The sequence below is a fragment of the Salvelinus namaycush genome, chromosome 11, assembly GCF_016432855.1.
Source record: "Salvelinus namaycush isolate Seneca chromosome 11, SaNama_1.0, whole genome shotgun sequence".
Lineage (NCBI taxonomy): Eukaryota > Metazoa > Chordata > Actinopteri > Salmoniformes > Salmonidae > Salvelinus > Salvelinus namaycush.
Window position 1 is genome coordinate 5,138,274 of NC_052317.1, and position 27,075 is coordinate 5,165,348.

The window sequence follows — 27,075 nt, forward strand, 5'->3', positions numbered from 1 at the left end:
TCAGTATACTTACTTGCACTGTGCATGGTAGTACTTTATGAGGTTCTGGAGCAGGTCAACTCCCTTCTTAGTTTTGATCTCATTCACTTTGATGAGGTACTGTTGGGACATGAAGAAAAATGGAAGATATTTGGAATGAAAGCCTCTCACGCAAAACAAAACAATTGTAAAACATTTACAATCAGAAACCAGTCATCTAAACTTTTCAATTGTATGGCACACAAATCCCAAAGTTATTTTTCCAATGTTTGACCGCAGTCTAAGATACCCCAATGGGATGAAGCGCTGACAGCAGTCTAAGATATAGAACCCCATTGGGAAGAAGCACTGACCCCAGTCTAAGATATAGAACCCCATAGGGAAGAAGCACTGACCCCAGTCTAAGATATAGAACCCCATTGGGATCAAGCGCTGAACCCAGTCTAAGATATAGAACCCCATAGGGAAGAAGCACTGACCCCAGTCTAAGATATAGAACCCCATAGGGAAGAAGCGCTGACCCCAGTCTAAGATATAGAACCCCATAGGGAAGTAGTGCTGACCCCAGTCTAAGATATAGAACCCTATTAGGGAAGAAGAGCTGACCCCAGTCTAAGATATAGAACCCCATAGGGAAGAAGCACTGACCCCAGTCTAAGATATAGAACCCCATAGGGAAGAAGCACTGACCCCAGTCTAAGATATAGAACCCCATAGGGAAGAAGCACTGACCCCAGTCTAAGATATAGAACCCCATAGGGAAGTAGTGCTGACCCCAGTCTAAGATATAGAACCCCATAGGGAAGAAGCACTGACCCCAGTCTAAGATATAGAACCCCATAGGGATGAAGCGCTGACCCCAGTCTAAGATATAGAACCCCATAGGGAAGAAGCACTGACCCCAGTCTAAGATATAGAACCCCATAGGGAAGTAGTGCTGACCCCAGTCTAAGATATAGAACCCTATTAGGGAAGAAGCACTGACCCCAGTCTAAGATATAGAACCCCATAGGGAAGTAGTGCTGACCCCAGTCTAAGATATAGAACCCCATAGGGAAGTAGTGCTGACCCCAGTCTAAGATATAGAACCCCATAGGGAAGAAGAGCTGACAGCAGTCTAAGATATAGAAAGAATGACGGCCCTTGCATATCAAAACGAAGACAAAGTAACTGAAAACTAAGAAGACCCTTTGAGTTGAATATCTCCCCTAGATTATTTATCTCTTTTGCCGACCAGGCTCTAGACTCACAAGGTTTATTACCGGAAGTAATAGCCTTGTTATGCCATAGAGTGGTATGGAGATGTAATTTCCAGTTACCACCTACACTCTTCAACCTTCTGAAAATTCTCTATTGTATTAGAAATAATAGGACCAAATTATAGCATGCATTTCTAACAAAACGAAAACTTATCAACTGTGTGTTTATCCAGAGAAAGAGAGAAGGCTGTACATAACCCACTTTGGGGAGTCAACTCTTAATCTCCTGATTGATGGCAGAAATGCTTGGTGACTCTAGACCAATGTCATTTTAAAAGAACCAACTCAGGTTAAAATAGTGCATGCAATGAGTGATGTGTATCTGTGATGTATAAGTGTTCAAGTCCTTTGTTACTCTACGAAAAGGTTGGAGGCCTTACTCTACGAAAAGGTTGGAGGCCTTACTCTACGAAAAGGTTGGAGGCCTTACTCTACGAAAAGGTTGGAGGCCTTACTCTACGAAAAGGTTGGAGGCCTTACTCTACGAAAAGGTTGGAGGCCTTACTCTACGAAAAGGTTGGAGGCCTTACTCTACGAAAAGGTTGGAGGCCTTACTCTACGAAAAGGTTGGAGGCATCTGTTTTTGTGAAACCTTCTTGTTGTATAGAAGTGAGTTGCTAGTTGAGAAGATTTTTTGGGGGGTGAAACCTTGTTGCATAGAAGTGAATTGCTAGTTGAGTAGCAATTTTTACACGTGTGGTTAATGTAAACCTTGTAAGCATTCAACAAGCTTTGAGTGAACATAAGTTATGGGTAGCCAGGCCCTACATAAACAATGTGTTCTAGAAGAGGTTTGGGTCCTCAAAAGGGGTTAAATAAATATATAAACATAGAGACATATATTATACAACTTTTGACATTAATGTCATGTCATTGTTAAGTGAGAAAACCACTCTGGAAAAGGGTGGAACAGCTCTTCCGGATGTGAACATGAAATTCACTGTTCATAACCATTTCAAAGTAGAAGAGGAGACACGGGTGAAAAAGTAAGACGTGACCCCCACCTGTGGCCCCTCTGTTCCCTCTCACACTGAATTGGGCAAGGCAGATCAGGTTTCAAGTCTGATGAAACAAAAATAGAACTGTTTGGCCATAATGACCATCGTTATGTTTGGAGGAAAAAGGGGGAGACTTGCAAGCCGAAGAACCCCATCCAAACCGTGAAGCACGGGGGTGGCAGCATCATGTTTGTGGGGCTGCTTTGCTGTAGGAGGGACTGGTGCACTTCACAAAATAGATGGCATCATGAGAAATGAAAATTATGTGGATATATTGAAGCAACATCTCAAGACATCAGTCAGGAAGTTAAAGCTTGGTCGCAAATGGGTCTTCCAAATGGACAATGACCCCAAGCATACTTCCAAAGTTGTGGCAAAATGGCTTAAGGACAACAAAGTCAAGGTATTAGAGTGGCCATCACAAAGCCCTAACCTCAATCCTATAGAAAATGTGTGGGCAGAACTGAAAAAGCGTGTGCGAGCAACGAGGCTCGTGTGCGAGCAAGGAGGCCCACAAAGCTTGTGGAAGGCTACCCGAAACGTTTGACCCAGGTTATACAATTTAAAGGCAACGCTACCAATTGCTAATTGAGTGTATGTAAACTTCTGACCCACTGGGAATATGATGAAAGAAATAAAAACTGAAATAAATAATTCTCTCTACTATTATACTACTATTCTACTACTATTTCACATTCTTAAAATAAAGTGGTGATCCTAACTCACCTAAAACAGGGACTTTTAACTAGGATTAAATGTCAGGAATTGTGAAAAACTGAGATTAAATTAATTTGGCTCAGGTGTATGTAAACTTCTGACTTCAACTGTATGTTCTCAGTATTCTAACAGTTATCTATGGGACTGATACCAGTGTAGAAGAGCTGGTCATGTCTAATAGATATCTATGGGACTGATACCAGTATGGAAGAGCTGGTCATGTCTAATAGTTATATGTGGGACTGATATCAGTGTGGAAGAGCTGGTCATGTCTAATAGTTATCTATGTGACTGATACCAGTGTAGAAGAGCTGGTCATGTCTAATAGTTATCTACCGGACTGATACCAGTGTTGAAGAGCTGGTCATGTCTAATAGTTATCTATGGGACTGATACCAGTGTGGAAGAGCTGGTCATGTCTAATAGTTATCTATGGGACTGATACCAGTGTGGAAGAGCTGGTCATGTCTAATAGTTATCTATGGGACTGATACCAGTGTGGAAGAGCTGGTCATGTCTAATAGTTATCTATGGGACTGATACCAGTGTAGAAGAGCTGGTCATGTCTAATAGTTATCTATGGGACTGATACCAGTGTGGAAGAGCTGGTCATGTCTAATAGTTATCTATGGGACTGATACCAGTGTGGAAGAGCTGGTCATGTCTAATAGTTATCTATGGGACTGATACCAGTGTGGAAGAGCTGGTCATGTCTAATAGTTATCTATGAGACTGATACCAGTGTGGAAGAGCTGGTCATGTCTAATAGTTATCTACCGGACTGATACCAGTGTTGAAGAGCTGGTCATGTCTAATAGTTATCTATGAGACTGATACCAGTGTGGAAGAGCTGGTCATGTCTAATAGTTATCTATGGGACTGACACCAGTGTGGAAGAGCTGGTCATGTCTAATAGATATCTATGAGACTGATACCAGTGTAGAAGAGCTGGTCATGTCTAATAGATATCTATGAGACTGATACCAGTGTAGAAGAGCTGGTCATGTCTAATAGTTATCTATGAGACTGATACCAGTGTGGAAGAGCTGGTCATGTCTAATAGTTATATGTGGGACTGATATCAGTGTGGAAGAGCTGGTCATGTCTAATAGTTATATGTGGGACTGATACCAGTGTAGAAGAGCTGGTCATGTCTAATAGTTATCTATGGGACTGATACCAGTGTGGAAGAGCTGGTCATGTCTAATAGTTATATGTGGGACTGATACCAGTGTGGAAGAGCTGGTCATGTCTAATAGTTATCTATGGGACTGATACCAGTGTGGAAGAGCTGGTCATGTCTAATAGTTATCTATGGGACTGATACCAGTGTGGAAGAGCTGGTCATGTCTAATAGTTATCTACCGGACTGATACCAGTGTGGAAGAGCTGGTCATGTCTAATAGTTATCTATGAGACTGATACCAGTGTGGAAGAGCTGGTCATGTCTAATAGTTATCTACCGGACTGATACCAGTGTTGAAGAGCTGGTCATGTCTAATAGTTATCTATGAGACTGATACCAGTGTGGAAGAGCTGGTCATGTCTAATAGTTATCTACCGGACTGATACCAGTGTTGAAGAGCTGGTCATGTCTAATAGTTATCTATGAGACTGATACCAGTGTGGAAGAGCTGGTCATGTCTAATAGTTATCTACCGGACTGATACCAGTGTTGAAGAGCTGGTCATGTCTAATAGTTATCTATGAGACTGATACCAGTGTGGAAGAGCTGGTCATGTCTAATAGTTATCTATGGGACTGATAACAGTGTGGAAGAGCTGGTCATGTCTAATAGTTATCTATGGGACTGATACCAGTGTGGAAGAGCTGGTCATGTCTAATAGTTATCTATGGGACTGATACCAGTGTTGAAGAGCTGGTCATGTCTAATAGTTATCTATGTGACTGATACCAGTATGGAAGAGCTGGTCATGTCTAATAGTTATCTATGGGACTGATACCAGTGTGGAAGAGCTGGTCATGTCTAATAGTTATCTATGGGACTGATACCAGTGTGGAAGAGCTGGTCATGTCTAATAGATATCTATGGGACTGATACCAGTGTGGAAGAGCTGGTCATGTCTAATAGTTATCTATGGGACTGATACCAGTGTAGAAGAGTTGGTCATGTCTAATAGTTATCTATGGGACTGATACCAGTGTAGAAGAGTTGGTCATGTCTAATAGTTATCTATGGGACTGATACCAGTGTAGAAGAGTTGGTCATGTCTAATAGTTATCTATGGGACTGATACCAGTGTGGAAGAGCTGGTCATGTCTAATAGTTATCTATGGGACTGATACCAGTGTGGAAGAGCTGGTCATGTCTAATAGTTATCTATGGGACTGATACCAGTGTGGAAGAGCTGGTCATGTCTAATAGTTATCTACCGGACTGATACCAGTGTTGAAGAGCTGGTCATGTCTAATAGTTATCTATGAGACTGATACCAGTGTGGAAGAGCTGGTCATGTCTAATAGTTATCTATGGGATTGATACCAGTGTAGAAGAGCTGGTCATGTCTAATAGTTATCTATGGGATTGATACCAGTGTGGAAGAGCTGGTCATGTCTAATAGTTATCTATGGGATTGATACCAGTGTAGAAGAGCTGGTCATGTCTAATAGTTATCTATGGGACTGACACCAGTGTGGAAGAGCTGGTCATGTCTAATAGATATCTATGAGACTGATACCAGTGTAGAAGAGCTGGTCATGTCTAATAGATATCTATGAGACTGATACCAGTGTAGAAGAGCTGGTCATGTCTAATAGTTATCTATGAGACTGATACCAGTGTGGAAGAGCTGGTCATGTCTAATAGTTATCTATGAGACTGATACCAGTGTGGAAGAGCTGGTCATGTCTAATAGTTATCTATGGGATTGATACCAGTGTAGAAGAGCTGGTCATGTCTAATAGTTATCTATGGGACTGATACCAGTGTAGAAGAGTTGGTCATGTCTAATAGTTATCTATGGGACTGATACCAGTGTAGAAGAGTTGGTCATGTCTAATAGTTATCTATGGGACTGATACCAGTGTAGAAGAGTTGGTCATGTCTAATAGTTATCTATGGGACTGATACCAGTGTGGAAGAGCTGGTCATGTCTAATAGTTATCTATGGGACTGATACCAGTGTGGAAGAGCTGGTCATGTCTAATAGTTATCTATGGGACTGATACCAGTGTGAAGAGCTGGTCATGTCTAATAGTTATCTATGAGACTGATACCAGTGTGGAAGAGCTGGTCATGTCTAATAGTTATCTATGGGATTGATACCAGTGTAGAAGAGCTGGTCATGTCTAATAGTTATCTATGGGATTGATACCAGTGTGGAAGAGCTGGTCATGTCTAATAGTTATCTATGGGATTGATACCAGTGTAGAAGAGCTGGTCATGTCTAATAGTTATCTATGGGACTGACACCAGTGTGGAAGAGCTGGTCATGTCTAATAGTTATCTATGGGACTGATAACAGTGTGGAAGAGCTGGTCATGTCTAATAGTTAACTATGGGACTGATACCAGTTTGGAAGAGCTGGTCATGTCTAATAGTTATCTATGGGACTGATACCAGTGTGGAAGAGCTGGTCATGTCTAATAGTTATCTATGGGACTGATACCAGTTTGGAAGAGCTGGTCATGTCTAATAGTTATCTATGTGGGACTGATACCAGTGTGGAAGAGCTGGTTATGTCTAATAGTTATCTATGTGGGACTGATACCAGTGTGGAAGAGCTCGTCACTTTTAAAGGACTTTGTGAATGATTACCTTGACAATAAGATGATTGGATATTATAGTCTTGCAGACAAGTGAAAGATGTTTGAAATTATTTTCCTTGTGAGTTTCCTCCTAATACAGGATGTGGTTGGTGTTTCCATTTCTAACAGAGATGGATCAGCTGGATGAGGGACACGCGGGCGTCAATATGTTTCTAGCTCTCTCTCTACACTATGCCACAGTAGTCAAAGTAGATGTTGGGTTTGTACGTATGCTCCATTCACATCAAGGGCAGGTATTCCATTAAGGATTATTCCTTTTAACCAGAGTGAAATGTTGGGTATATGGAGAGATGTTAATTGGTATGAGCCGATTATTGGTACTAATTTGGGTAAGAATGCTGAGTATCAACATGCGAGAGTACCTAGTTCTGCAGATAGGTGCTGGAGGAGTTGTGGCAAGGGTCGCGTTATTAAGGGTCATGTTATTAAGGGTTGTGTTGTTAAGGGTCGTGTTGTTAAGGGTCGTGTTGTTAAGGGTCGTGTTGTTAAGGGTCGTGTTGTTAAGGGTCGTGTTATTAAGGGTCGTGTTATTAAGGGTCGTGTTATTTGGGATATGTTGTACCCAAGACAATCTGTGAATTCTCCGTTTTCACACCGTCATAAACGTGTGATTACAGAAACGGAGAGATTGCAATTTTGATCATTGCAATTGTGTTTTCCTCTTATGGTATTTCTAAAATAGCACAGGAAGTTATTAATATGGCTAACTCTGGAAGTCGTAGCGAATTGTACAGTTGAGAGTCTTGAGTTAATTACAGCTGAGATGGTTGCCATTCGGACTGTGGCCATGCAAAATCGTTTGGCCCTGGATTATCTTCTGTCCGCACAAGGGGGTACATGTGCTGTTATTGGTGCTGAATGCTGTACTTACATTCCTGATCATTCTGAGGATATAACTGACCTAATCCAAAATATCAGGACTGAGGGCTCTAAATATCATGAGTACAATCCAGATGATTTAGGCTTAGTCATGTGGTTGTCTTCCACATTCGGTACATGGGAACGTTTTTTTGGTGAGCATGAGACTTCCAATAGTGGGAGTTGTGGTTATTTTTCTTATCCTCATCCAGGTTATCAAGTGTGCTATTGCCCAATGTTTGTCTGCTAAAATCTGATGGTTACGTGATATCCCCTAAGATTCATCAACTGTGTCCTTTTGGAGATGGGCGTCAGTGGTGTTCACCAGAATGTGGTGGGGGATCATAAGGGTCTTCATCATCACACCAAGCCTCATGATTGTGGTCAATGTGCCCGTGGTAACTGTCCTCATTGCTGTAATGAACCATGCTCCCTCAGGTGTGTCATCGCAACTGTTAATACCTCTTTTCTATAACTTTGTGTGAAATCTAATTTCTTACGGCAACGGCAAGTAGAACATGGCCTTTGTGTTTTATAGAAATGCAAGGTGTTTAATGTAAATGAGTTTATGCTTACTACGGATGTTTTTAACAGTCTATTTTTTCATGTTTTCTAAAAAGACATCTTAAAAATGGTCTAGGGGGGAGTGTAATAATAGTTGGAAGATAAAAACACAACGCAGAGTTTGAGAGGACTAAAAAACTAGAGTACTACTGGTCAATAGCGAATTGTAAATAGGAGTTGGGTTTCAGCTCAGCACCTGTTAGAATCTGTGGAATGTCACTCCTGAACTCAGAGCGACGTGTTCTACCTGGGCCACATTTTCATTGGTCTGTACATTGAGTCTGGAGTGGGAGACTTGTTATTTGGCCAAATTGTCCTGCAAGGACTTCTGATTGGTCAACCCCAGGCTAGGGTGGGGGGTTATAAGTGGCATCCTGTCCTTTGTTCTGGGGGGGAAAAGCTGAGGACAGGGAGACTGAACATCTGACTCCCAACATAACATCTTGATTTGTCCTCTCTGAATAAACATATTTTTCTCCCCCTGATTTCCTTTGGAGTTTGTGTTATTGAAGAATAACATAAATTGCTAACATATGAGATTCTTCAAAGTATCCACCCTTTGCCTTGATGACAGCTTTGCACAATCTTGGCATTCTCTCAACCAGCTTTACGAGGTAGTCACCTGGAATGCAGTTCAATTAACAGGTGAGCCTTGTTAAAAGTTAATTTGTGGAATGTCTTTCCTTCTTAATGCCATTGAGCCAATCAGTTGTATTGTGACAAGGTAGGGGTGGTATACAGAAGATAACCCTATTTGGTAAAAGACCAAGTCCATATTATGGTAAGAACACCTCAAATAAGCAAAGAGAAACGACAGTCCATCATTACTTTAAGTCATGAAGGTCAGTCAATTTGGACAATTTCAAGAACTTTGAAAGTTTCTTCCAGAACAGTTGCAAAAACCATCAAACACTATGATTGATGAAACTGGCTCTCATGAGGACCGCCACAGGAATGGAAGACCCAAAGTTACCTCTGCTGCAGAGGATAAGTTCATTACAGTTACCAGCCCAAATAAATGCTTCACAGAGTTAATGTAACAGAAACATCTCAACATCAACTGTTCAGAGGTGTCTTTGTGAGACGCAGAGTAGGTGAACGGATGATCTCTGAATGTGTGGTTCCCACCCCATGAAGCATGGAGGAGGAGGTGTGTTGGTGTGAGGGTGCTTTGCTGGTGACACTGTCTGTTATTTATTTAGAATTCAAAGTACACTTAACCAGCATGGCAACCACAGCATTCTGCAGTGATACACGATCCCATCTGGTTTAGGGGGCTATCATTTGTTTTTCAACAGGACAATGACCCAACACACCTCCAGGCTGTGTAAGGGCTATTTGAACAAGAAGGAGAATGATGGAGTGCTGCATCAGATGACCTGGCCTCCACAATCACCCGACCTCAACCCAATTGAGATGGTTTGGGATGAGTTGGACAGCAGAGTGAAGGAAAAGCAGCCAACACGTGCTCAGCATATGTGGGAACTCCTTCAAGACTGTTCGAAAAGCATTCCAGGTGAAGCTGGTTGAGAGAAAGCCAAGAGTGAGCAAAGCTGTCATCAAGGCAAAGGGTGGCTACTTTGAAGAACCTCAAATATAAAATATATTTTGATTTGTTTAACACTTTTTTGGTTCACTATTACTCAACAATGTAAAAAATAGTACAATTGTCATGACTTGCCCTTTTGGGTGAGGATCATTGGTGGATCTGGCACTTCCCTCCCCCTCCCTCTCCCACTACAGTTTGATGACGGTCATAAATACCTGCAGGAACTCTCTCTCTCTCTCTCCCACACAACGAAAGGGAAGTTAAAGGACTAGATGAAGACTACACAGGAACATTCAGTCTGTAGCTGTTTAAGTACTTTAGTCCAGTAAACTTGACTGAGAACCTGGTTCTCTGAAATATCCATTCTAAAGAACATGTCCCTATCAAACGACCATTGGTATGTCTGACGTATCATTATAACAGAGCTACAACTACGAAAGACCTTGCTCTCTGGTGAACAAACCAGAGACTTTGTCAAATTACTCCCCAGACGGACCAGCGATTTCAACAGAGAGACAACAAAGACATACACACGTAAATATGTACATTGCAATTCTTTCGAATTGTGCAAATTATTCACATTTCCATGAGCATAGTTCTCAACTGTATGTACGTTAGTGAAGTCCTTTGACTTTTTCTCCCGCTCTTTCTTACATGCCCCTCCCTTTTCCTCTCTTTTGAATCCGCCATTTTGTGTAACAAGCCGTCATATCGGTTTAGTCCACTAGCGACTTTGTGGCATTATGTAGTAATCAACGTGTAAGCTATTCTGTTTGTGTGTTCGTGTAATTCTGTGTGATTATTTAGTTAGTTAGTAAATAAATAATTAAGCCAATTTGTATATAGCTGATTCATCATTTATGCTAGGGTTTGTGCAGATATCCAAGGATTTTGCGACATTCAGAATGAGACTGATAGAAGGTAACAATTATTTAAAGACTGATTGATGACTGAAATGTAAGAGATCTTAATATCATTAAGAGTTTATTCGGAAAACGGTAACTCGTTAAATAAACTATTTCCGTGGTGCCCCAAGATTGCAAATGAGTTACTTGTTACAGGATTAATTTAATCATTGTAATAATTAAACATAGTTAATTGATTTGATAAAATAATCATCATCACATTCACGATAGTAAAGACACGACAAAATAAATAAAAACCCTTGAATGAGTCGGTGTGTCCAAACTGTTGACTGGTAAATTCTGTCATAATTAAACTTCACCAGACCATGCAGATATGTTCGTATACTAATACCCAAATAAGTGAACTGTGTTTTCATAGGAATTGTTGAGGGAAGTTAAACGTTCTTGGTCGCTTCATTCAGTAACATTAATGTTGATTTTGTCCAATTTATCATATACCAGAACAGCAATTTGAATTGTTCAAATGTGGATTATAAAGATGAGATTGAATTCTTAATATCTGTCATATATAAGAGAATATCATCCGCATAGTGGTATGATATGAGAGGATTTAATCAGTATAGGAGAAGCAATTACATTCTGCCTTAGATGTTGTGCTAAATACTCTAGCAGCAAAATTAATAACATTGGGGATAAGCTTTCTCCTTGTCTACATCCCCGAAAAATAGGGAATGGACTTGAGTGTATGCCATTAGTAGAAACCATAGCAACAGGGTTAGCATATAACACACAAAAAACATATCGATAAAATTATTTCCTAAACCAAATTTCTCCAAGACAGCCCACAAGTAGTACCATTCAAGCCTGCCAAAAGCCTTCTCGGCACCTAGAGACAGCACAGCACACAGTGTGTCCAGCTGTTGTGTGTCATGTATTACATGCATTAAATCGACGGACGTTGTCAGCTGCAAGTCGACCTTTCATAAAACCTGACTGGTCCATGTGAATCCACTTATCCAAAATCTTTTCCATTCGTAACACCAATGCTTTTTTCACAAGCACTTCGCTACACTCGCATTAACATCTGCTAACCATGTGTATGTGACCAATACAATTTGATTTTGATTTTAATACAATTTTTGGTCAGAATAAATTAGATATCGGACGATAATTTGTCAGTAGAGAGATTAATGCAGAGATAGTATGCTCATGAAAAAAAAACTTGGCGATGGCAGAATTAATTGACTCCAATAAATCAAATCAAATTTTATTTGTCACATACACATGGTTACCAGATGTTAATGCGAGTGTAGCGAAATGCTTGTGCTTCTAGTTCCGACAATGCAGTAATAACCAACAAGTAATCTAACCTAACAATTCCACAACTACTACCTTATACACAAAAGTGTAAAGGGATAAAGAATATGTACATAAAGATATATGAATGAGTGATGGTACAGAACGGCATAGGCAAGATGCAGTAGATGGTATAGAGTACAGTATATACATATGAGATGAGTAATGTAGGGTATGTAAACATAAAGTGGCATAGTTTAAAGTGGCTAGTGATACATGTATTACATAAAGATGGCAAGATGCAGTAGATGATATAGAGTACATTATATACATATACATATGAGATGAGTAATGTAGGGTATGTAAACATTATATTAAGTGGCATTGTTTAAAGTGGCACATTTTTACATAATTTCCATCAATTCCCATTATTAAAGTGGCTGGAGTTGAGTCAGTATGTTGGCAGCGGCCACTAAATGTTAGTGGTGGCTGTTTAACAGTCTGATGGCCTTGAGATAGAAGCTGTTTTTCAGTCTCTCGGTCCCTGCTTTGATGCACCTGTACTGACCTCGCCTTCTGGATGATAGCGGGGTGAACAGGCAGTGGCTTGGGTGGTTGTTGTCCTTGATGATCTTTATGGCCTTCCTGTGACATCGGGTGGTGTAGGTGTCCTGGAGGGCAGGTAGTTTGCCCCCGGTGATGCGTTGTGCAGACCTCACTACCCTCTGGAGAGCCTTACGGTTGTGGGCGGAGCAGTTGCCGTACCAGGCGGTGATACAGCCCGACAGGATGCTCTCGATTGTGCATCTGTAGAAGTTTGTGAGTGCTTTTGGTGACAAGCCGAATTTCTTCAGCCTCCTGAGGTTGAAGAGGCACTGCTGCGCCTTCTTCACAACGCTGTCTGTGTGGGTGGACCAATTCAGTTTGTCCGTGATGTGTACACCGAGGAACTTAAAACTTTCCACCTTCTCCACTACTGTCCCGTCGATGTGGATAGGGGGGTGCTCCCTCTGCTGTTTCCTGAAGTCCACAATCATCTCCTTTGTTTTGTTGACATTGAGTGTGAGGTTATTTTCCTGACACCACACTCCGAGGGCCCTCACCTCCTCCCTGTAGGCCGTCTCGTCGTTGTTGGTAATCAAGCCTACCACTGTAGTGTCGTCCGCAAACTTGATGATTGAGTTGGAGGCGTGCATGGCCACGCAGTCGTGGGTGAACAGGGAGTACAAGAGAGGGCTCAGAACGCACCCTTGTGGGGCCCCGGTGTTGAGGATCAGCGGGGTGGAGATGTTGTTACCTACCCTCACCACCTGGGGGCAGCCCGTCAGGAAGTCCAGGACCCAGTTGCACAGGGCGAGGTCGAGACCCAGGGTCTCGAGCTTGATGACGAGTTTGGAGGGTACTATGGTGTTAAATGCTGAGCTGTAGTCGATGAACAGCATTCTCACATAGGTATTCCTCTTGTCCAGATGGGTTAGGGCAGTGTGCAGTGTGGTTGCGTCGTCTGTGGACCTATTGGGTCGGTAAGCAAATTGGAGTGGGTCTAGGGTGTCAGGTAGGGTGGAGGTGATATGGTCCTTGACTAGTCTCTCAAAGCACTTCATGATGACGGAAGTGAGTGCTACGGGGCGGTAGTCGTTTAGCTCAGTTACCTTAGCTTTCTTGGGAACAGGAACAATGGTGGCCCTCTTGAAGCATGTGGGAACAGCAGACTGGGATAGGGATTGATTGAATATGTCCGTAAACACACCAGCCAGCTGGTCTGCGCATGCTCTGAGGACGCGGCTGGGAATGCCGTCTGGGCCTGCAGCCTTGCGAGGGTTAACACGTTTAAATGTTTTACTCACCTCGGCTGCAGTGAAGGAGAGCCCGCAGGTTTTGGTAGCGGGCCGTGTCAGTGGCACTGTATTGTCCTCAAAGCGAGCAAAAAAGTTATTTAGCCTGTCTGGGAGCAAGACATCCTGGTAATAGTGGTCCAAAAATGCCCCAAAAATGTAGTAACAGTTGAGGTGGAATGCCATCCGGGCCAGGTGATTGACCATTTTTAGCACCTTTCAGCGCTGACTCCAGTTCCTCTAATGAGATGGGTCGGCCTAGATCCGCAGATTGCTTCTCATCTAATACGGGCAAATCAAGAGTATCTAAAAACTGCTTGCGTTTGTCTGGCTCAAACTTGATAGAACATCTATATAACTCCTGGTAAAAACACTGAAATGTTGCATTAATTTCCTGTGGATCAGAAAGTAAGCCTTTAGATGGGGATTGAATAGATTCTATAGAAGTACAAGATTTGAGGCTTGGTTTGCTTGGTTTGCTCCCATTAAAATACTAGTTCTGCCTCACTCTATGCATGATGAACTCAGCTCTCCTCCTTAACAAATCATTCAGTTCCAGTTTAATTCCTTTTCAGGTTCTGTTCAAGTGACTTTAATTTTGTCTCCAATAACTTGATTCTGTGATTCCAGGCTTTATTGAGGTGGGACGCAAAAGATGATGTGAAGTCTCTGATAAACCCTTTAGTAGCCATTCATGTAAACCTTGTGGACCTTAAGAGTACGCAATAATAGAAAACAATCAATTCTAGAGTATGATTTGTGATACGAAGAAACACAGGTATAATCTTTGATGCCTGGATTCCGAACTCGCCATACATCAGAGATATTGAGATGTTCCGTCATTGCATACAACACTAATGATGCTGATTGTTGGGCATGTGAAAAAAGTTTGCGTGGATCTATCAAGCTTGAGATAGAAAACTGCATTCATATCTGCCCCTAAGACCAATTCGTACCTTTGGACTTCGTGGGTCCACTAGTCGAAGCAGCAACTTTATACACCTAATCGGATATCTTCTACTCGCAAATGAGATTCCTGGATAAACGCAATATCAACATTTTCACGGCGCATTAAGTCCAAACATTTAGTTCTCTTAATTTTTGCATTCCAACCACAGACATTCAGTCATAAAAGAGACAGCTTAACCATTGTCAAAAACAATCCTGACAATAACGAGTTGAACTGAAAGTGGTTCAGATTTACTTTCGATAAGCAGTGACATGTAACCAAGTACCCACTCCGCGTGTGCCCCGATTGACAGCTGCCTCTGATTGAGAATCATACCAGGCCGAACGCACAAAACCCCAACATAGAAAACAACACAGACAACCCACCCAACTCACGCCCTGACCATACTAAATAAATACAAAACAAGAGAAAACAGGTCAGGAACGTGACAATATTGTTCATGGTTCCCGAATGAGATTGCCTTGCAGTTCTCCAGCTGTATCCACTGAAAGCACGCGAGGTTCAAGGCACGGGATGGGCAGGGGGCACGGGATGGGCCGCAGAGCCGTGCACAGAAGACCGACCTAGCCCATGGGGAAGGGAGGAAGAGGGAGTGGACCCCCACCCCGGCAACACTTTAAGGGGCATTGCACTAATAATGGAGCTGACTAGGGAAACGTTCCCGCTGTTCTGTTCTTAGTGCCAGTCTGCACGTTCAAACTAAAACAATGTAACTAATAATGGCATCTTCATGCTTTTGTTAATAAAATAATGATACAAATACCCTTTCAAAATGCCGATGTTTATTTAGTTACGGATCCATAATGAATTACTATGGAAATAAATATCACTGAATTACAGAAATATCCTCCAACCCTCTATATGTAATTATTGGCGGAGAGTCACGTCATATTTTTCCATATACTGTAGGCGACATGAGTCTCACTAGTGCTGAGTAATGTGCGTTTAAAAGTGGTGTAGGTCTTATTTATTTAAAGAGCATATTGAAGTTAGAAGCAATAGGATTTGAAGCAATAGCCTACAACTATTTTAGCACCGTTTCGCGTTGCTCTGAGACAACCATGGGGACTGGTCTTAATAAATCAATGAGATTTTTATTTTCACTGAATCTCTGTTTGGGTATTGGTTAGACTAGAGTTAGAAAATTAGGGTGTAGAAATGTTATGCTCTTAGTGTAAGCTTTATTTAACTAGGCAAGTCAGTTAAGAACAAATTCTTATTTACAAGGCCAGCCTACTCCTTCCTCCCCATGGGGGAATTGAACCCCGGTCTCCCACGTGCCCGCACGACACAGGGATTCTTTAGCTACATAACACAGCACTGTACTCCCGACCGTCACGTTGTACAGCGCCATATTTTTAGTTCCATCCTAACGGAAACCCAGAGGGTTTTTCTTTTTTTTTTTTGAATAGAAACACCATAATATTAATTAAATTAATTAAGCTAGTACCAGTCAAAAGTTTGGACACACCTACTCATTCCAGGGTTTTTCTTTATTTTTACGATTTTCTACATTGCAAAATAATAGTGAAGACATCACAACTATGAAATAACACACATGTAATTAGTTAAGGACAAATTCTTATTTACAAGGACAGCCTATTCCTTCCTCCTCGTCGGGGAATTTAACCCCGGGTCTCCCGCGTGCATGCATTCTCTAGTACAGCCACTATTGAAGGCTATCAAATGCTTCTCAAAGATGCCCTCTGGTGGTCAAACTAGCACCAACTAGCATTAATGGTACCAGTGGTTCACACTTAAATAACGTGCCATAGAATTCTGCGGCACCATGCATGCTGCGCTGCAGCAACTTTTAAAGGACGAACCGCTCCAGAGCATCTCAATCGGTGAAATGTCTGGTGAATATGCAGGCCATGGAAGAACTGGGACATTTTCAGCTTCCAGGAACTGTGTACAGATACTAGCGAAATGGGGCCGTGCATTATCATGCTGAAACATGAGGTGATGGTGGCGGAATGGCACGACAATGGGCATCAGGATCTCGTCACGGAATCTCTGTGCATTCAAATTGCCATAGATAAAACACAAGTGTGTTTGTTGTCCGTAACTTACGCCTGCCCATACCCTAACCCCACCGCCACCATGGGGCACTCTGTTCACAACGTTGACATCAGCAAACCGCTCACCCACATGACACCATACATGCCATCTGCCCGGTACAGTTGAAACCGGGATTCATCTGTGAAGAGCACACTTCTCCAGCGTGACAGTGGCCATCAAAGGTGAGCATTTGCCAACTGAAGTCGGTTATGACGCCAAACTGCAGTCAGACCCCCAGAACCTGGTCAAGACCCCCAGTGTCTTGCCTAGTTAAAAAAAAGGTTAAATAAAAAACAATAAAAAATTCTGACAGTTTGTCATCAGCTGTGCGGGTGGCTGGTCTCAGATGATCTCGCAGGTGAAGAAGCCGGATGTGGAGGATCTTGTCACTGTATTTTTGTGCATTCAAATTGCCATCAATAAAATGCAATTGTGCTCGTTGTCCATATCTAATGCCTGCCCATGCCATAACCCCAACGCCATCATTGGGCACTCTGTTCACAACGTTGACATAAGCAAACCGCTCGCTCACACAATGCAATACACGTGGCCTGCGGTTGTGAGGCCGGCTGAATGTACTGTCAAATTCTCTAAAACGACATTGGAGGCAGCTTACGGTAGAGCAATGAACATTCAATTCTCTGGCAACAGCTCTGGAGGACATTCCTGCAGTCAGCATGCCAATTGCACGCTCCCTCAAAACTTGGGAAATCTGTGGCATTGTGTTGTGTGACAAAACTGCACATTTTAGAGTGGCCTTTTATTGTCCACAGCAAAAGGTGCACCTGTGTAATAATCATGGTGTTTAATCAGCTTCTTGATATGCCACACCTCTCAGGTGGATGGATTATATTGGCAAAGGAGAAATGCTCACTAACAGGGATGTAAACACATTTGTGCACAAAATTTGAGAGCAATAAGCTTTCTGTGCGTATGAAAAACACTTTACATGTTGTGTTTACATTTTTGTTCAGTCACAGAGAGTGGAGGAAGAGGGAGAAGCTAAAGCAGAGCGTGAGAGAGAAAGTATGTGCACATGTTATCCCATCCACACGCAAGCACACAAACTCACTGACCTCGCACATCTGTAACTGGAAGAGACGTCGCTCCTTCTCCATCTCCTCTGCAATCTCAGCTCCGGTAATCTCAGTCCGGATCATCCCATGTTGTTTAGCATGCTCCCTCTTCTCCTTCTCAATCTTGGTGCTGGGGGAAAAAAATCCAGAATTCCACTCTAGGTAAGGATCACATTCAAAATACAGTCACAAGAATACAATACAAGAATACAATACCATTTTTTTTTTGTTGACTTACACAAGCACAAGCACACACACAAATGTACAGTAAAGCAAACTTACAATTTAGCCTCATAGTCCTTCAATGCCTTGTCAAACGGTTTCTTTATGTCCTGAAGATTAACGAGGAAAGAATCCAATCAAATCATTGCAAATAAATCAATATTACCATTTTTCTCAATCATGTACAACCACTCTTTTGGAACTGTGGTCAATCGTACCTATAGAACCGGGGTCTTCCACCTTTTCTAGCATGAGAGCTTTTTAAAAAAATTATAAACATATCGTGAGCTACAATTTGTTTGGGTAACACTTTTTGGTAGCTCATATAATATGGTCATAACACTGTCATGACACATATTTAGACCTGTTGTGACATATATTGCGTTATTTTTGGGCTGTTATGACACCTAAATAAGTGTCAAAACCCACAAAACCTACCACACAAGGGCAAAACATTACATTACACCATAGCCTACGTGTCAACAGTATGTTTATGTTAATTAACATTTTCAGAAATTGACCATGTTAAATGATCATTGTAATTGCGCACACATTGATGTCAGACATGCACCTAGCCCAATGTTCTGTTTCTGGTGACTGGGATGAATGCAGGAGCAGATTTCAGGAGCAGAACAAGACACCCTCTTTTTGTCTGATATAAGGGCATGTACGTGATAGGCCTATTTGGCTTTTATTATATGATGGTCATAATGCCTTTTGACAGTGTCAAAGTGCATTTTCGTAGTCCAGGTAAAGTGACACAGGATGGTCACAATGCTTCATGACCGTGTCATAAAGTGTAGTTCCCACAAGTTATTTAAAATATGATGGGAAAAAAACATGACAAGAATTCATTACAACAACAATAAAGGAGTTGAGAAACAAACTTTCAAACGAAAGGAAACTTCTTGGCAGGGAAAAAAACTAATTTGAATCAATGTGGGTTTTGACATTATGTATACGTCATAACCAGCCATAAAATAATGCAATGTATGTCACAAAATATGTAAATAAATGGGCCATGACATTGCTATGACCAGTGTTATGACATATTATGACATGGTTATGATCGTGTCATAACGTGTCATGACGCTGGGTGTCAAGTAAAGTGTTACCCCTTTTTTTTTATAGCTTTCAAATCGGCATATTCTTCTCCTCTATCCTGCAACTCTTCCCTGGGTTATTGGTGTACAAGATGTCTTTTCTGTCAATATACCTGGTCAAATAACAACTCTGTCAATATACCTGGTCAAATAACAACTCTGCCAATATACCTGGTCAAATAACAACTCTGCCAATATACCTGGTCAAATAACAACTCTGTCAATATACCTAATAACAACTTTAAGAGACCACACAAAACGTTATTTTGAATTTTCCCCAAATTCTGTTATCTCTGTTTTATATTTCCTGGTTTTGCATCTTTTTCTCTTTTGTATTCTCAATATTACAATTATTCATAGAGAAACAACGTCCAGGGGGCGGACATGTGTTGGTCTAGCAATGTTTCTGTTGTTAGGCCTACTGCTGCAGCACGTGATGGCACAGTTGGTCAAACAATGACCACCCAATTGATACAGTTCTGTCAAGTAAGCCTACCAGTTAACATTTCATTTAGGTTGAGGGAAAGTCTGTCTGCCTACAAGAAAGCTATCGTTAGCATTGCTAACTGGCTACATACGGAGTGACAAACAGACAGCGGCAATATTGCTGGAAATTAATTGGCAGATATTATGTTACGTTTGGCTTTTTAAGCCAATAGTGGCTAAGCAGGGGTCGGATTATGTCAATGTGGCTCTAATTGGATAGTAGCCAGGAGCTTTATGTTCATGAGAGTTGGAACACCTGAAAAAATGCATGTAGGCCAGCTGAGGCTGCTGGGGGGAGAACGGCTCATAATAATAGCTGGAATGGAACGAATGGAATGGAATCAAACCATGTGTCTTCCCTAATTAAGGTGCCACCAACCGCCAACAAATATAAGCTTGTTTTACTCCAATGTCTGTAAACATTTGAAATGTAAACAAACCCTGTATGGCCTCATAACATAGTTAAAACAAGCATGTCGATATCATGGATGGGCAGTCCTTGAATCCATAGCTCTGTCTATTCATCTGAGATTGGATACATTTCTCCAGGCCCATCCCTTAGCTTTTTACCAAAACAGAGACGGGGAGGCGGTTTTGGTATTGTTTCATCTGTGGCTTTGCCCTTTAAACAGCTGCATATTATCTAGATATCAAAGTGTCACCAACAAAAAGGTAAACAATAAACCTCAAGCAAAAGCAACATATGGCATTCATTTTTCACATGTAAATAGCACCTTTCAGTAGTGCTTAAAGCATACCATTCCATGAGCGCAGCATTTATTTTTCAACTAGATAGGCCCAAACAGTCCTCAATGACAACAAAATCATTAAAAAATGAGTAGGGCTGGCTAATAAGTCCTTGGTTTTGGGGTCATGTTCAGGTAAAACAATTTGGCTAATCTATACGTCCATATTTCCAAGTCCTATTCTTGAAGATCAAGAGGTATAACATTTATTGGACTGACTCGAATTCTGATAGACTTTGGTTTTTAATGTAATCATACTATATGCAGTAGAAAGCGATGGGTTAGAAGAAGCCTACATAACCAACCAATAAAGGAAAATTTTACATCCACATATGGCCAGATATGCAAACTTTAACATTGATTTATCCTGCAATAGATGTCGTTCAATTGGTAAAATACATTTGTGTCTTCCTCTAATGCCTCTAAAGGCTGAATTTACTGAGTATGGGTAATCCAAAAGTTAGTTACTGACTACAATTTTGGACAGGTAACTAGGAACGGATTACATTTCGAAAGTAACCTTCTCAACCCTAAATCCCAGTACAAAGGCAAGAAAATCAGACATTTGACAAATGTGTTTGATCATTGTTGTTCTACATTTACATGTAATTTTAGTCGTTTAGAAGAACACTCTTATCCAGACTGACTGACAGTGCATTCTGAAATTATTTAGATGGCAGGAAGCTTGACTTTTTCACCCCTCGACTTTTCATTAATCTACACAAAATACCCCATAATGGCAAAGCAAAAACTGTTTAAGTCACAGCAAAAACCATGCCATGAGGTCGAAAGAATTGTCCGTAGAGCTCCGAGACAGGATTGTGTAGAGGCACAGATCTGAAAAAGGGTACCAAAAAATGTCTGCAGCATTGAAGGTCCCCAAGAACACAGTGGCCTCCATCATTCTTATATGGAAGTTTGGAAAAACCAAGACTCTTCCTCCTAGAGCTGGCCGCCCAGCTAAACTGAGCAATCGAGGGAGAATGGCCTTCGTCAGGGAGGAGACGAAGTACCTGATGGTCACTCTGACAGAGCTCTAGTTCTTCTGTGCAGATGAGATCATCTTTCTGAAGGACAACCATCTCTGCAGCACTCCACCAATCAGGTCTTTATGGTAGAGTGGCCAGACGGAAGCCACTCCACAGTAAAAGGCACATGACAGCCCAATTGGAGTTTGCCAAAAGGCACCTAAAGACTCTCAGACCATGAGAAACAAGATTCTCTGGTCTGATGAAACCAAGATTGAACTCTTTGGCCTGAATGCCAACAACCACATCTGGAGGAAACCTGGAACCATCCCTAAGGTGAAGCATGGTGGTGGCAGCATCATGCTGTGTGGATGTTGTTTTTTTCAGCGGCAGTGACTGGGAGACTAGTCAGGATCGAGGGAAAGATGAAAGGAGCAAGGTCAGAGAGATCCTTGATGAAAACCTGCTCCAGAGCACTCAGACTGGGGAGAAGGTTCACCTTCCAACGGACAACAACCCTAAGCATACAGCCAAGACAATGCAGGAGTAGCTTCGGGACAAGTCTCTGAATGTTCTTGAGTGGCTCAGCCACAGCCTGGACTTGAACCGGATTGAACATCTCTGGAGAGACCTGAACATAGCTGTGCAGCGACGCTCCCCATCCAACCTGACAGAGTTTGAGAGGATCTGCAGAGAAGAATGGGAGAAACTCCCTATAATCCATAGCTGTGTATTGCCGCTTTCCATGTTGTCTATTGTCTGTAGCTTGTGAGGTGTGGAAACACTTTGTTGCTTTTATGAATCTTGTCTTACTGCTTTTTGTTCTATGTTGCTCTGTCTGTATGCTACGTCTTGCTTGTCCTATGTTGCTCTGCGTGTGCTCACTGCTCAATGATTGTTTATACTGTAATTGTTTTTAATAACCTGCCCAGGGGCTGCGGTTGAAAATTAGCCGGCTGGCTAAAACCGGCACTTTTACTGAAACGTTGATTAATGTGCACTGTCCCTGTAAAAATAAAATAACCTCAACAATAAACTCAATCAGGTGTACAAAGCTAGAATTTGCCAGTTTTACGGTATCTTATAGTTTTGATGAATGTATTTTCTGTTTTGAGAAGACATTTCTGTGTCTTGTGTATACGGATTTAAGATGGCACTGGAGAAGGCAGACTTTTTACGTGCCCCCAACCGATCGTGTTTTTTTTCTTTGTTTATTAGCATTGTTTGTAACTTATTTTTTAAATCATTTTGTACATAATGTTGCCGCTACCATCTCTTATGACCAAAAATAACTTCTGGACATCAGGACTGCGATTACTCTCCACAGACTGGCAGAATACTTTTTAAACTTTAACGAGTCTGACGAGGCCTATGCGAACGATATACTGCTTTCTCAGGAACAGGCCCAGATCCCTGTGATTTGCGTGATGAGGAGGTGGAGAAAAAGGAGGCGGAGAAAAAGGGGCCGGAGGGCGGGCTGCCTTCAGAGAATTCGTAGGCAATCGAATAAACCCCCATTTCCTTCCATTCTGCTAGCAAACTTGCAATCTTTGGACAATAAAACTGATGACCTACGCGGAAGATTAAACTACCAACAGGACATTCAAAACTGTAATATCTGATGCTTCACGGAGACGTGGCTGAACGACGACACTATCAACATACAGCTGGCTGGTTATACTCTGCACCGGCAGGATAGAACAGCGGCGTCTGGTAAGACAAGGGGCAGCGGACTATGTATTTTTGTAAATAACAGCTGGTGCACGATATCTAAGGAGGTCTCGAGCTATTGCTCGCCTGAGGTAGAGTATTTCATGATAAACTGTAGACCACACTACCTACCTAGAGAGTTTTCATCTGTATTTTTCGTAGCTGTTTACATACCACCACAGTCAGAGGCTGCCCCTAAGACAGCATTGAATGAGCTGTATTCCGCCATAAGCAAACAAGAAAACGCTCACCCAGAGGTGGCACTCCTAGTAGCCGGGGACCTTAATGCAGGGAAACTTAAATCGTTTTAGCAAATTTCAATCAGCATGTTAAATGTGCAACCAAAGGAAAAAAACGTTGGACCACCTTTACTCCACACAAAGAGATGCATACAAAGCTCTCCCTCGATTTGACAAATCTGACCATAATTCTGTCCTCCTGATTCCTGCTTACAAGCAAAAATTAAAGCAGGAAGCACCAGTGACTAGATCAATAAAAATGTGGTCAGATGAAGCAGATGCTAAGCTACAGGACTGTTTTGCTAGCACAGACTGGAATATGTTTCCCGGGATACCTCAGATGGAATTGAGGAGCACACCACATCAGTCATTGGCTTCATCAATAAGTGCATCAAAGACGTCGTCCCCACTGTGACCGTACATACATACCTCAACAAGAAGCTATGGATTACAGGCAACATCCACACTGGGCTAAAGGCTAGAGCTGCCACTTTCAAGGAGTGGGACTCTAACCCGGAAGCTAATAAGAAATTCCACTATGCCCTCCGACGAACCATCAAACAGGCAGAGCTTCAATAAAGGACTAAGATTGAATCGTACTACACTGGCTCTGACGCACGTCGGATGTGGCAGGGCTTGCAAACCATTACAGACTACAAAGGGAAGCACAGCCGAGAGCTGCCCAGTGACACGAGCCTACCAGACGAGCTAAACTACTTCTATGCTCGCTTCGAGGCAAATTACACTGAAACATGCATGAGAGCACCAGCTGTTCTGGAAGACTGTGTGATCATGTTCTCTGCAGCCGATGTAAGTAAGACCTGTACCAGTACCCCCCTGTATACAGTCCCGCTATTATTATTTTACTGCTGCTCTTTAATTACTTGTTACTTTTATTTCTTATTATTATCAGTATTTTTGTTAAACTGCATTGTCGGTTAGGGGCTCGTAAGTAAGCATTTCACTGTAAGGTCTACACCTGTTGTATTCGGCGCATGTGACTAATACAATTACATTTGATGATTTGATGTACACTCATGCATCAACAAGAAAAAGGGCCCAGCAGAATTGTGGGGCTGACATCAGGAAATGACAGTCAAAAATAGGACATTTATTTTGGACTGTGTTTTAAAGGAAAGCCAGAGTGAAAAACTCAATGACTAGTACTTCTGAGATTTACTATGTAGATTTTCAGATCTAGGTTTAATAATGTTATGGGTCAGTAATTCTTTGCAAAGAGACAGCCTCTTGTTAACTTGGCAGGATGTGATGAGGTCGTGGATACTATCCAATACAGATTAACAACCTTAACACTTTTAAAAGCAACAACTTACCCCCTTAACTCCTTTGAGGTCCCCTTTGAGAAGAGAGTCCAGGGTGAAGATCACATTATGGCTCAAGCTCTGGAGCTGTGGATGAGACAGAGGATGGTTCATTCTCAAAACAACAAAGATGATATTTTGATGGGAATTTGGCAGCTCTAATCACAGTACTTGAATTTGAGGTGTCATGCACAGAGCCAGTGAATGATTTATAACCAATCCACACTTTTATCTTTGTGGTTCTTGGATAATGCCTGGCTCAATTGACCCTTCACTAAGATGTGCCCCAGAATTTTGGCCAAACAATCACAGCACACCAATGGATAGCAACTGTGGTCCAAAAATTTAAACAAACTGTTTAAATGGCTAAATAATTGAAAAGGTGTCACGCCCTGACCTTAGTTCCTTTTTTATGTCTCTATTTTGGTTTGGTCAGGGTGTGAGTTGTGGTGGGCATTCTATGTTTTTGTTCTATGTTTTCTATTTCTATGTGTTTGGCCGGGTGTGGTTCTAGATCAGGCAGCTGTCAAACATTGTCTCTGATTGAGAACCATACTTAGGTAGCCTTTTCCCACCTGTGGTTTGTGGGTAGTTGTTTTCTGTTGTGTGTTGTAGCACCTTACAGGACTGGTTCGATTGTCGTTTATTCACTTTGTTATTTTGTGTTTAGTGTTCAGTTTTTTCAATAAAGCATGAACACTTTAAACGCTGCACCTTGGTCCACTCAGAACCCACGAGAACCGTTACAATAGGGCACCAGGGGTATTTGCTACTGTGATTCCTGAAATGCAGAGCCTGTTGTATTAAAAACACAGTTTGAGATAATTGTGAGGGGATTTCGCATGTGGTTAGAATGGGGCTTCAGGGAAAATGTTGTTAGAGGTTGCAACACTAACCAAGGGGGTAGGGCTTAGCGAAGGGTCAATTGGTAAGAGAACTGCACCAGCAACACCAAGGTCATGGATTCAATTCCCAAAGGAATTATCACAGACATCCTAGAAATGTATTCGCCGTTTCGGACAAAAGCACCTGCTAAGTGGCATATTTTAATTATATTGCCAGGATTGCATTTGATCTGACACTCTGAAGTTTACAAACACCTTAGCCAAATACATTTAAAATCAGTTTTAGAACATTCCTGGCATTTAATCCAATAAAAATTCCATGTTTTAAATCAGTTAGGATCCCCAATTTATTTTAAGAATGTGAAATGTCAGAATATTAGTAGAGAGAATGATTTATTTCAGCTTTTATTCTTTCATCAAATTCCCAGTGGGTCAGAAGATTACATACACTCAATTTGTATTTGGTAGCGTTGCCTTTTTAAATTGTTTAACTTGGGTCAAACGTTTTGGGTAGCCTTCAACAAGCTTCCCACAATAAGGTGGGTGAATTTTGGCCCATTTTTCCTGACAGAGCTGGTGTAACTGAGTCAGGTTTGTAGACCTCCTTGCTCGCACACACTTTTTCAGTTCTGCGCACACATTTTCTATAGGATTGAGGTCAGGGTTTTGTGATGGCCACTCCAATACCTTGACTTTGTTGTCCTTAAGCCATTTTGCCACTTTGGAAGTATGCTTGGGGTCATTGTCCATTTGGAAGACCCATTTGCAACCAAGCTTTAACTTCCTGACTGGTGTCTTGAGATGTTGCTTCAATATATCCACATAATTTTCCTTTCTTATGATGCCATCTATTTTGTGAAGTGCACCAGTCCCTCAAGTGCACCAGGCTTCAAAGTAGCCACCCTTTGCCTTAATGACAGCTTTGCACACACTTGGCATTCTCTCAACCAGCTTCATGAGGTAGTCACTTGGAACGCATTTCAGTTAACAGGTGTGCCTTCTTAAAAGTTAATTTGTGGAATTTCTTTCCTTCTTCATGTGTTTGAGCCAATCAGTTTTGTTCTGACGAGGTAGGGTTGATATACAGAAGATAACCCTATTTGGTAAAAGACCAAGTCCATATTAAGGCAAGAACAGCTGAAAAAAAGCAAAGAGATACGACAGTCCATTATTTCTTTAAGCAAAGGTCAGTCAATCTAGAAAAATTCAAGAACTTTGAAAGTTTCTTCAAGTGCAGTCGCAAAAACCATCAAGAGCTATGATGAAACTGGTTCTCATGAGGACTGCCACAGGAAGGGAAGACCCAGAATTACATCTGCTGCAGAGGATATGTTCATTAGTTACCAGCCTCAGAAATTGCAGCCCAAATAAATGCTTCACAGAGTTTAAGTAACATACACATCAACATCAACTGTTCAGAGGAGAAAACGTGATTCAGACTTCATGGTCGAATTACTGCAAAGAAACCACTACTAAAGGGCACGAATAAGAAGAAGCGACTTGCTTGGGCAAAGAAACACGAGCAATGGACATTAGACCGGTCAAAATATGTTCTTGGGTCTGATGAGTGCAAATTAGAGATTTTTGGTTCCAACCGCCGCGTCTTTGTGAGACGCA

The 27,075-nt window shown here is 41.7% G+C and overlaps 1 protein-coding gene across 4 annotated transcripts in view; it reads right to left on the bottom strand.

Moving 5' to 3' along the window:
• Positions 1-27,075, bottom strand: part of asap1a (ArfGAP with SH3 domain, ankyrin repeat and PH domain 1a) — a 160,725-nt gene that overhangs the window by 64,659 nt on the left and 68,991 nt on the right. For all 4 annotated transcript variants that reach the window (XM_039003654.1, XM_039003651.1, XM_039003655.1 and 1 more), the window contains exons 4-7: positions 24,626-24,700; positions 18,100-18,149; positions 17,818-17,947; positions 14-99 (exon numbers count right to left, since the gene is read on the bottom strand). In XM_039003654.1, coding sequence (XP_038859582.1) covers positions 14-99; positions 17,818-17,947; positions 18,100-18,149; positions 24,626-24,700 — 341 coding nt within the window. The remainder of the gene's footprint in view (positions 1-13; positions 100-17,817; positions 17,948-18,099; positions 18,150-24,625; positions 24,701-27,075) is intronic.